Source organism: Crocodylus siamensis, chromosome 9, assembly GCF_052110815.1.
Source record: "Crocodylus siamensis isolate JL-2025a chromosome 9, ASM5211081v1, whole genome shotgun sequence".
NCBI classification, from domain to species: Eukaryota; Metazoa; Chordata; order Crocodylia; family Crocodylidae; genus Crocodylus; species Crocodylus siamensis.
In genome coordinates, this window is record NC_143403.1 from 7,679,172 (window position 1) to 7,692,035 (window position 12,864).

The window sequence follows — 12,864 nt, forward strand, 5'->3', positions numbered from 1 at the left end:
ACTGAGAAGCCTCCTCATTCTGATCTACATATGCCGGAATTACAAGTCAGCCTAAGCAATCTTCATGCAAATCTCAAAAACAGATGATATTCTTCTTGCTGTGGCCACACCAATCTTTCGGCACAAACAAAAGTTGAGCTCACACCCAGCCACCCCCTCAGAAAATCCCATACTTCTCCATTTTCCACTCACACCCTAAACAAAGCATTCAGATGGTGATGTGGACACACATCTTCTGATGCTTGTCCACCAATGGATTTGCTCAAGGGCATAATTCATTTGATACAGCTGGAACCAAAAAAACCACAGAACCCTGGACTGATTCCTGTGCTGACAGCTCTCTCCATTTCTTCCCCAGTTAGGTTACATTTTCAAATGCCACCTAACACACTGAACAACATGCCTGCCCACCCCATTTTTTCTTACCCTAGCTATGGTTCTGGGCTTGGTAGATAAATTCCTCTAATATTTAAGCTGGGACCTGCCCATGGAAGCAAAATGAATCAATTGATGTACTGACAACTTATGAGATGTTCTGTAGTATCAAGGCCTTAAGACAGACTCCCTGGGCTTAACAGAAAGCCATCAATATCTTAAGTCTCTTGCACGATCCTGAATGTAACAAACTTTACACAGTTCATAAGAAATACCGCCTTCTTTAAAAAGAGTAATTCCTTTCACAATAAATGAGGCTAAAGATCACAGTAACTAAATACAACCTCAAGATGAACTACAGAGTAAAGATGCGATGGTTTTGACTTTACCACCCCTCCATGATGTATAGAAATGGCCTCAAAATAAATTTTTAAAAGTCCTCCCACCCCTCATTTCTGATTTCCATAGACTAGAAATTTCATTCCATAGCTTATTAGCCACAGGCCTCTTCTAAGTTTTAGATTTAAAAATAGAGGGTTAATATGCAATGATCCAGTTTATTTCAGAAAAGAAGAGACAATGAAACTGGCAAGTTCTCTGGGTACCTTTGTTCTCTAGTGCTGGCAGCCTCTCCAGTTCTGCTGAATATAAAGGCCAGTGAAATCAGGCTAGAGCACTGGAATAAGAAATAAGTTTCAAGTAGTGGAGACAGGGAAACAAGCAGCATAAGTAGAAGGTAGGCTCTTTAGGGATAGCAGTGAAATATGTTGAAGCCCAAAGGAATTCACCAATATTAGGAAGTTGAGAATAATATTTTTTGAATGTTAAGATACACACATGAAAATAACTTAATTAGTGTGTGCTTTGTCTGCTCACCTTGCATAACAGATTGCAAGGTTTTGCTCTACAAGATTGAATATGATTTTGATTTTTACCCTTGCCTAGTACTGGTTTCTCTGACCCTTAACGGAGTGTAGGAAGGAAGAAGGGGAAAGGAGGAGGAAGGCTGATTTTCATCATCCCACCTATATCTTACAGTTTATTATTCAGAGGTATGTAACATGCACTGACTTATCACTTTTATTCCAAGGAATATGTCTTGCTCCGAGGTTCTAAGATATCAACAAATACCTAAGAGATTCAAAATTAGACTTTCATTGCAAAAATCTAGTCTATTTTATGTAAATGGATACTCCAATATCCTGTCAAAATTAGCCTTGCCAATATAATCTTTCCCTAAACTCTCCTCACAATCCAGGAATTTTAATAAGGTATCTCCAAATCTTACTTGTGATTATCTAAAGTACTAGCAGCAACAAATGACTAAGAACAATTCTGTTGGCAGCAAGACACTTTTAAAATATTGAGACAAATCCTACATTACTTGTACTAATTTAATGTTAGTTTCTTTGTTTATTCTTTTATCACAGATCTCCCTCTCTCTCATCCTTGATAATTAAGGCACAGAACAAATGCTTTCTGCTACTTGCATTTTTCATGATCTTTTACAGTTATCACAGTGCACCTTCTCTTATTATTCTTTTGTATTTTATACCTAATCTTAGACCCCATCCCGTCTCATGCCCTTGGAAAGTTCAAGTGTTATGGTTTAACAATTGTATAGGCTCGGACAGAAGTGGCCACCCCATAGCATGTACCACAAGTAGCCAGCGTGTTTGTATAGGAGCCATGGGTGCCAAGTGAAAGACTGCATCAGCAATGGGAGTCAGGGTGACACTCAGAGTGGGCAGAGATTTGGGGGGAGTGGTGGCTTGAGGTGTTGACCCTGTGAGGGCAAGTACCACCAGATTTAGTATTGCCACTTCCTGCTGCCAACAGGATCTGGCAGCTCTGGGAGACAGCGGCGGATGATTAGCGTGGCACTGCTGCATACTCTAGACTTAACTCGTAGCATACTTACCCAAAAAGACTGGCCATCAAACGGGTTAGAGAACTGGTACTACATAATCATGAAGCCACATTTAGAAGTTAACTACCAAGTTCATATTTCTTTCTGGATAGTTTATTCAGTTTTCACTAAGACCTTTGAAGCTGTTACCGTGTTATTTGAAAAGGCGTGTAGAACTGCCATAAACATAGTGAACGCTGAGCAGTAAAGCATCTGTGATACCTGCTTTTCCTGCTGTCAAATAAGACAGCATATCTGATTCATGACAGTGCAAAGAGTATCCCCCTTGGACATTAAGTAAACTTGACAGGCACATGAAGTGTTAACAGCATTGTGCCAAGGTGCTTCTCTTCAGTGACTCTTCGTTTATTATACATAACAACTTGGAACAATTTGCAAAACCTAAAGTCAAGCAAGCTGAAGTCTAAAACCAAGCAGTATTGCCTGATGGACCCCAGCTCACACAACAACTATTCAAGTCCTTTAAATACACCTCACCCATATCTAGCTCAATTTATGCAAGTTTTCATGACAACTTGTGCAGGAAGGGTGCAACTGGCCTGACTCTATGAACATCTCAGAATATTAGCAGGGCTCTATTACTGTTTTGGGATTTACTTAAAAAAAATAATACTGAGAAGTATATTTCCACTTAAAAAATAAAAGAGTTGCTCCATCTATTAATGGTAGAAAAAATCCTTCAAGTTTTACAATGTAATCTATGGAAATTCATTATTTTTAATCCATGTACTCTCCCTCAATCATGTAATATAAATACATCAAGAAGGGGCATAATTTCACTATTTTATATTACTGGACTCATCAGCTTTGAGTCTTGAAGAAGTAGGGCTGGAAGGGATTTCCAGAAGTCATCTAGTCCAACTCGCTGCTTGAGGCAGAAGCATCCCTACCCACACCATCCCATACAACCATAATTTAAGCTCTATGTAAGACTGCCATCAATCACCAACATAGACCTAACACCCTAACCTGTCACAGGTAAAGCAGGTGAACCACAGCAACCAACATCCTGCTTCTATGAAACGTTGTCAATATAAGCTCAAGAGGTCCCGGGTAGAGGACAATGCCTCCTGCTACAGAAGAACAAAATCTCCTGCAGTCCATATCAACGACCATGGGGTGAAATTCCTTCTTGACTCCAAATACAGGGTTGGTGTGACCCTGAGCCGAGGGGCAAGATCACAGTAGAGAAATTCCCCTGCACTTGCTGAACCAGAACCACTAGTGAAGAGGTTTAAATGCACACGCAGCCCAGGACCAACTCTGTTCTATACCAATTCAGAAGCCACGATTGTGCTGCATATTCTGTGTCCTTCCCTGCACTTGCTGGTCCCTGGACTCAGCATGATTTTGGCCGCACCTGCTGCTGACACCCATTACCAACAGCTCATTTCCCCCTGGCCTACCCCGGCTTTCATATCTCTACTGAGATCCAAAGTAGATCTTCCCTACTGTCAAGGTAAATGAATGGCAAAGGTTAGCGTGAAGACAAAAGCAGCTTTTCAATGCCCCAATCAAATTTACAAAGTCAAAAATGGATGTACTTCAGAACCCACGAACGCTCTCTGGGAAGCTCACATGCTGCCAGAAACAAAATAGCAGCTGTCATCCACAACATAAACAATGAGCCTATCTAATGCCAAATCCAGCCCTATTGATCTTTAAACCAATAATGAAGCAAGATGACTAGTTTACAAACTCTGGCAGAGTCAAATGTCGGATGAAGTTACAAAAAGCAAAACAGCCAAACCCGAAGTGCTGACATTGCTTGGTGCCTCTGACAGGCCGAACGCAGGCAGAGCCGGTTGTGGGGTACTCATGCACAGTCCTGCAAGCACTGTGCAAAATCTACACACGTTACCAGGAAAACAAAACAAGTTAGTGTTGAGACACAGCTCTTTATCTAATAATCCCCCTATTACCCACTCAGTTTTACTTCCCTGCCTTGCTGTTTTAAATCTGGATTTTAATATCGCTTAGATCAGGGGTTCTTTGATCAGGTTAGGTCTGGCCTCACAGGCTGGGATTCAGCACCGTATCTAGACTCCTGGTGGTGCCAGGTGAACTTTTAGTATTGGACCCCCTTTGGCTGGAGATAATGATGATAATAATTTTAAAAATCACCATTTTCAGGTCCCCTCTCTGTCCAGGCCGCCCAGTTTGCCCGCACTAGGGGTGGTCCACGGGGCAGACTGAGCTACGGACCTCCCCTGCCCTGCTCTATACCAGATCCAGCACCCGCAATGCCCGCTCTGGGGCCTGCACCACACAGGGAGCATCCACACAAGACACCTTACGCGCAGGAAATCAACACCCTCTACATGTGCTTGGCAATGAGGGCGCCGCAGATGAATGGATCGTGCTGCCTGCCAGATACAAGCAGTATCCAGCAGCACAGCAAATTAAACACACGTTTCGGATTAGTTACTCCAGCTCAAACTGAGTCACATTAGCTGCACGTGTAGATGGTGTCTCCCACACACGTCCAGAAGTGCACGCTGGTTCCAGGACTGGTTGGAGCGGGCATCGCAGGCCGAGCAATCCAGCAGCAGGGGCTGGGGGCGCCGGGTCCTGCCATCCCAAGGACATGCAACATCCTCTCAGAGTGCCCTGGCTTTCGACGCGCCACCGGGGCACAGGGACGTGACAGCTCCGAGGGGCTCCCTGCGGCCTGCCGGGCCCAGCCCCTCTCAGGCCTCCCCGCGCCCCCTCAGGCCTCCCCGCACCTGATGTAGGGGCTGGCGGCCGCCAGGATGTTCTTCTGCACCGGGATCTCGGCGCCCTCCAGCACCAGGTGCGCGTCGCAGAAGCGGCTCTCGGCGCGGAACGAGCGCAGCGCCCGCAGCAGCCGCGCCGCATGTTGCGGGTCCGACACGGCGCGGGGCGCCGACATCCCGCCGCCGCCTGCTCCTCCTCCTCTTCTTCTTCTTCTTCTTCTTCCTCCTCTTCTTCCTCCTCCTCCTCCGCCGCCGCCGCCGCTGCTGCTGCCGGCCCGCCCGGCCCGCCTGACATCATCTCCCCGCGCAGCCGCCCCGCCCCGCCCCCCGCAACTGCCTCCGCCCCGTCACCGCCCCCGGCCCCGCCCCCCGCAACGGCTTACTAACTGTCACCGCCCCGGCCCCGCCTTGGCCCCGCCTCAGGCCGGGCTCGATCGGGCCCCGCCCCCGCATCCCGGCCCCGCCCCCGCCCGGCCTTCAGTTGCGGCAGGCGCCTCCCTGTAAATGAGGAAAAAACACACTATTTTTGTTCTCACGTGACAAAAAGAGACGTGTTGGGGCCTGCCCACACCGAGTTCAGACAGGTGTGCGGAAGTAACAGCCGTTCATCGTAAAGTTCCACGAAAATCCGTTTTCACGGATTGTTTTTATCGTGCGGGGCCTCGTCTGCCAGGTGTAGTTTGGGGCCTCGTCAGGGCCTCGTCCGGCACGGCCCCTGTGGGCCCGGGATAAGGCCCCGTGCGACAGCCGCCTGGCTCCATACACCAGGATTTGGCCCCGCATTGGCCCCTGGGGACCTGGGATGAGGCCCCACACACAGGATCAGGCCCCATGGGAGCTGCGCTTGGCCACGCGTGCCAGGATCATGACCTGCGCCATGCAATGCGCCCAACCTTGCACACCCAGCTCCCCATAGGGAGCGGCAATTACTCCCCGACGGAGCCTCGGGGAGCCCCACGGGCTGGACGACCGGGGCCGGCCCTGGCCCGGGGCTGGAGATTGAGCATGCCTGGTTTAGAAAGATTATAAGCTTTGTTAGCTGCTTCCATGTACAGGGATGGGGGAGCTCCTTGTTTTTTCTCAGGACCTGTTGTGAGCCTGTTGTCTACCAGCTGAGTCCGCCCGCGTGTTGACACGAGGCCTCAGACCCGTTTGGCAGCGTCGCACCAAGCGAGGTGATGGCGCTCAGCGAGTGCAGAGCTCCCGCGGTGCTCTTGGGGCCGCTTTCTGCTTTTCCGTAAAAGCCCTGCGATGAGGCATCCTGCTCCAGCTACGTGGTTTTATAGTTTGTAAAACAAATGAGCGCTGTAACCTGTATTCCTTAAACATGAATGAGCTTTTGGAAGGGGGCAGGCCCTGTAGAGGTGGGGTGGGAATAAAGGTCTTTTACTCAACTATAGAAAAGGTACAACATAGTGCAAACTTCCCTGTGTTTTCCTGCCAAGGTGCCTTGCCGCTGACCTCAGTTAGACAGTTCTGTCTCTGTGCCCAGGACTAGCTAATCCCTGTAGGAAAAAAAGAAAAGAAAATGAGAAATAAAGTGAGATTCATTTGGACAGCGCTTCTTTTTGTGGCAGTATCTGCCAGCTAATATTTCCAGAAAGGAACCAGAGCCAGTCCTTTCCAGGCATAAAGATTCTATTTAAAAGGATTGTACTCCAGATGTTTAGGCCTTGTATTAGTATGCCTTAATTGCCCACAAGGAACTCTCCTCCTCCTAGCTGTTTTAACTTTTGTTTAATAGCTTTCACTATTTGAGTGAGAGTAGAACTGTGATTAGGCACTGAAAATAAACACTTTAAAAATGGTGATGCTGCTTTATTCTAATTGCATCGTGCTTGATCCCCTCTTATGTATTAGCATGGGTTCGTTTTGTTCTCAACTTTTCTTAGTCTGTGATGTTGGACACGATTTGTAAAAGAAAGTTGTATTCATATTAACATTTTGTATTAATATAGTATGTTATAATATGTATGTTATGTAATATGGTATGTTATAATATGTGTAAGGCCTAACCAGTTTGGGGACAGCTTTGGTAGTTCTGTTACTGGAAGAATTGGTGTGAAATAGTTTAAAATTATAATAAAGGAAGGTGAAATAAATAGTGGTTTTGCAAGGACAACATTGTCCTTTCAGATCCATAAAATAGTGCTAGGCTGCAACAATTTGTTTTTATATGGAGATCACTGGGACCTAAGCCTTGATACAGAAAATCACTGAAGCAAGTGCTTAGCTGTTAAGCATCTGGGCAACCTCATTGTAGACAGCACTGGAGTTCACACTTATACAAGTGCTTTACTGAATAGGGGGTTCACCAAACAGGAACAATATAACCACAGTCTGAGTCATGCAGATGTGGAAAATAATTTTAATGCCTAGCCCAGTGGTTTTCAACCTTTTTTCATTTGTGGACCCCTAAAAAATTCTGAATGGAGGTGCAGACCCCTTTGGAAATTTCAAATGGAGATTCCTTTGAGTTGTAAGGATGGGTATTCACATATTTTTGATAGATCATAGTCATCTTTCGCAGACCCCTTAGGCACAGGCCGCAGATCTGCAGGGGTCCACGGACCACAGGTTAAAAAGCACTGGACTATATAACATAACAATTATAAAGGCATAAGAATAAAAGAGACTACATTTTCACAGAACACCAGCAGGGAAATACTTCATAGAACGTAAGTGCAATGCAACCCATACACAAATATATAGTCTAAAAGACTGAAAGGAAAATGCTTCTGATTTGGCTATAATCGTACAAGGTCCTGAGTGTCCTCCGTTCGTTGGGATCAGTTGAGTCACTGGGGATAGTTTGAAAGAAGTTAGTACAATACTAGTACTATTGGCTCAGGGGTCATGTGTTTCACCTGCTATTTCTAATACTTTGGGAATTGCATAACCAAGGAAGTAGTGCTCTTAATAAATTAATTTGAAAGCTGTCATTGAGTGGCCTGATTTATCTAAAAAGGAAGAGCTTGTTTTGTTTTCACTGGCACCTGTGTGTGCTATTATGATGTATGAAAACATAATTGTAGTTCTGATTTTAATTCAAACTAGTAAACAACGAGCTGGCTCCCTCCCACACTATATGTAGTGCAATAAGAGCAGGTGTAACAACTAATATCCACTTCCGGTAGAACAAAATAATTATTGTGCTTCATTTGTTCAATTTCATAAACCTTTCCTTTAATTGATAAGTCACATACATGCTGGTACCAGGATGTTACAAGGGTCACTTTAACATCTTGGGAGCAATTACAGGATGTAAATATTCCTAGTGACCTGTTCTGTTGCACAGGGATTTCTTTTTTTTTTTGTCTTCTAAGGTTATTTGAACTAGTTCATTAGCATTGCCTCAATTTGCAGTCATTAGACAAGATTCTCTTTTTCACATACACTGGTATAACTTCACTAGTTTCTCAAAGCTATTCCTGTTTCTTGCCAGTCCAAAGGGGTATCAGCCTCTCTCATCCCAGTCTTCTTCATCATGAAGAATGTCAAGGAAGCAAGTCACTGTGATGTCAAATGATTACCACATACCCCTTTCACAGGCACGGATTTATGCCAAATTGCTACAGCAAAGGAAGCACTGAGCCCTACCTCATTTCAGAAAACAACCTACACCCCCTTGATACTGTCAGCCCACACATTAGAGTGCTACGTATACTCTAATAACAACTTATAAGATGAATCTTGAAGATTGCTAGAGCACCTCCTTGAAAGATTTCAGTCTTCATTCCACAGGATTAAATCTGTTAGCCAGGCAGAGAATTTAAAGAGTTATGGTCCAGTCCATTTTTCTTCCAAGTCAGTAGTACTTGGATTACACCTTCAGTTGGTTAGTGGCTCTTAACTGAACTTACAGGTTTTTGTTATCATACTCCTCATTTTAAGAAGACTATATAAATCATATTAATCCATTGTGCATTTTAAGTAGGCATAGAGCAGGCCATCAGATGAAGGACTGAAAAAAGTCATAGAATGAATTGGCATTACATTTCCACCCCAACATACATTGCACGTTTTGCTTTCTTAGAAATTAATAAACAAATCTTGATTCACTCCTGGGAAAGATGCTCCTGTGCCAGGTTTTCCTCCTAACAATATGAGTTAGTTCCTAAGAAGCTGGCTGGATTAATAATCCCACACGCTATGTATTGGTTCATGTGTCCATAGTCAATGACTCAACAGATGAGTTTTCACTACAGGTAGAGTCTTATGGATAAAGAATTCCTAAAAGGAAACCTGTAGTGGTGGTTATGTACATAGCTGATTTAGATCCAGCTTACATGAAAGACAGCAAACGTAAAAGATCACAGTTTATATCTATATATATCTATATTTATGTATATCTAAATAAAAGATATATATAGATACGTATATATATCTATAGATAGATAAACTGTAGACATACATATATGCCTTTGCAGATAAAGAAAAATTGTCTGTTTTTTTAAGGGAACTGTTCCAACAATGGAAGTAATCACTAAATATAGTATTCTATTTCATTTCTACTGTGTCACTTACAAAAATGGTATTTAACTTACTGCTTCATTGGTAACATTTTCTCAGCCACTTGGCAGTGGTGCACATAGTTTTAAAAACAACAAAGGCCAGTGTTGAGATCACAGAATCAGAACATGAGGGTTGGAAAGGACCTCTGGAGGTCACATTTAGTCCAAACCCCCGCTCAAAGCAGGACCAGCCCCACCTAGATCATTCCAGCCGTGGCTTTGTCGAGCTGTGCCTTAAAAACCTCCAAGGATGTTTCCACCACTTCCCTAGGTAACCCATTCCAGTGCTTTACCACCCTCCTAGTGAGAACATTTTTCCTAATATCTAACCTAAATTTCCCTTGCTGCAACTTGAGATCATTTTTCCTTGTTCTGTCATCTGCCATCACTGAGAAGAGTCCAGCTCCAGCCTCCGAGAAACCACCCTTCAGGTAGTTAAAGGCTGATATCAAATCTGCTCTCAGTCTTCTCTTCTGCACACTAAGTATGCCCAATTCCCTCAGCCTCTCCTCAGAAGTCATGCGCCCCAACCCCTTCACCATTTTCATTGCCCTCTGCTGGACTCTCTCCAACTTGCCCACATCCTTTCTGTAATGGGGGACCCAAAACTGGACACAGTACTCTAGATGTGGCCTCATCAGTGCTGAATAGAAGGCAATAATCACTGCCCTCAAGTATTTACTACTCCCCCCAGTGTGGTGTCATCCGTGAACTTCCTGAGGGTGCACTCTATGCCATCTTCCAGCTCTATGCCATCTTCCAGGTTGTTAATGAAGATGCTGAACAAAACCAGCCCAAGGACTGACCTCCGGGGCACTGCACTTGATACTAGCTGCCAACTGGTAGCTAGAAAATGGTATTTGGAGGTTTCTTTTGGGACTTGATTTGTAGGTAAATATATATAGTCCAGGGTGGCAGCAAGGTTTAATTGATTTCTAAAGGCCAGGTCACATGGCTGCACAGTTCTTAGAGCCTTTAAGACAGGCAGTTTCTAACAAAGGCCAACGGAGATACACATAGCCTGGGACATTTTGGGCATATTGTTCCATAACATGAGATATGGTAACATCAGCTCACAAGGCCCAAGAGAGTGGGGGCCTGAGGTTTCAGTTTTGGGGGAACAGACCAAATTAGGAGATCTGGAAAGCCCAAATTAGGATGTGTGCATGTGATGGGCTTGTGAAACAAAGGAATACACTGACAGGACAGAACATGGACAATATGACAACCACAGAAAGACCAAGCAGCAATAATCATGAATGGAGAGTCATCAGGAGGGGGAAAGAATACAAAAGAAGGGACTTTAGAACGGCAAAGGGTTCCCTAGAGGGGTCCCCAGAAAAGGTTCCCCGAGAGGAGAACTCGAGGCACCATGGACAGAGGGCATACCATCAGCCTGTCTCATACACCCCACTGCGGGGAGGGGGTAAACCTCAGCCTCCAACCTCCAGGATGCTCACATCTGACATCCAAGAGAGAACCTCAGAGTGAAGCTCGCAGCCTGGCTGGATGTTCCTTGACTTAGGTGACAGCCCTAGGATTGGTAGATATATAGAATTGCTTGTATTATTCTTTTTTGTTAACACTGTGTATCAATAAAATTTGCCTATTATTGAATGGAAAGGTCATGGTTGGTCTGGGGGTTTGGGTTTGCCTGGAACAGGGTATCTGGGTCATAAATCCAGTGTGAACACTAACTAGACCTCGATGCATTGAGCCCGATGATCCAGCCATCTTACTATCCATCTTACAGTCATACATCTTAAAGAAAATAAGTCTCAAGTTTAGAAAAATTTCTGGGGCCCATTCACATAACAAACTAACCACACATGCCCATGCTCTGGGGCACCAATATTCTAAATCTTCCTTAAAGTTGCAGGTATGAATGATGCTGAATTTTAAGGGACATTAGCAAATGTCTATCCCTACCAAAACAGCAACCACAAACCAGACTCTGCATGTTCCTAAGCAGATCACAGTACAAACACCTAAATACAACAGTGACATAAAATATAGGTTTTCTTTAGTTCAGATAGGGCCTAAGTTAGGTTTGATACTCTAAAAGATGTAACTTGTTAAACTTCAGCATCTGATCTCTGCTCGTATCATACCTATTCCCACCAGCATGCACACTGACACTATATGTAAAGAGCCCAACAACTATCTTTGAGACAATTAAAGGGAAAATACAGTTCAAAAGCTGGTAAAGTTAAAACTGAAAACCATTAAAATAGTTAAATATGATACAAAAACATGTTAGATTTGCAATAAGTTCACCTGGCTGCAGTCTTAATTGCAAAAAGGGAGAAAATACCCCCAACCTTTTAAATGTTACAAGATGATGAATAAAGTGAAATTCCCAGGGCTTTTGATTAGAAAGCTGCAGCAGCTCAGTTGCATGTTTCATTTTGATCACAAGGGACCTTCAATAAAGTGATGCCACAAATGATTCATGGCAAATAGACAAACGTCAGGATTTCTGACAGGGGAGACTTTGGACCATCCTACGCAGTCCTGAAGCAATCTGTGTGTGTTGCAAAACCCAAAAGTCACACTGTACACCAGTGGTACCCAATCTTTCAGCCCACAGGCCAGATGAGGAGTGCCAGGTCTGTCCATCAACCAGATCCAGTCTGTGGGCACAACCAAGACTCAATGCAGCTGCATGGGAACAGCCCAGCCAAGGCCTGTTCCTGGCTAGCTCTACTGAACCCCGACTGGGCTGTTCCCATGTGGCTACATCAGGCCCTGGCTTAATCCAACCACATGGAGACGGGGCCTGATCCCACCATGTGAGGTTGGCCTGACCAGGGCTGATCCATTCATGTGGGGCTTGGAAATCTGGCAGTAGGAGAGTGATGGCAGTGTTAATTGTCACCGCTCCCCCACTGCCAAATTTCCAGATTTGTGGGGAGACCTGTAGGCTGCATTACATGGCTCTTCAGGCCAGATCTGACCATTGGATGGGGGCTGAGCGCCTCTGCTGTACAGCACTGTAAGTACACTACCGCTGCTTGCTCAAACATTTGTTGTGTATGAGTTAGTTCATATGATATATGGACAGAAACAGGACTCTCCACAAAACTGCACACAACTTCTGAGGTGGGGAGAGCAAGAGAAATATTTGGAGTTTGTCCTATTTATATGTTGACTTCTAGCAGTTATTTGCCAGTTGTGCCCATCTCTATTATTTGTAGTGAAAAGTTACTTTATGGAAAAACTTGGTCATAATCTAATGGTCCTTCCCACTTGACAAAAGAGGGATTTCCCGAGGTTCTGTACATGGGCTGTCTCATTTGGATGTCCAACTAATGAAATGACAGTGTTT

General features: G+C 44.5%; 1 protein-coding gene across 1 annotated transcript in view; it reads right to left on the bottom strand.

The window, feature by feature from the left end:
- GAN (gigaxonin) overlaps positions 1 to 5,300 on the bottom strand; it is a 54,603-nt gene extending 49,303 nt beyond the window's left edge. Inside the window, exon 1 of the mRNA XM_090062842.1 lies at positions 5,032 to 5,300. Within this exon, the coding sequence (XP_089918968.1) occupies positions 5,032 to 5,198 (167 nt within the window). The 5' untranslated portion in view covers positions 5,199 to 5,300. The remainder of the gene's footprint in view (positions 1 to 5,031) is intronic.
- Positions 5,301 to 12,864: the final 7,564 nt, after the last annotated feature.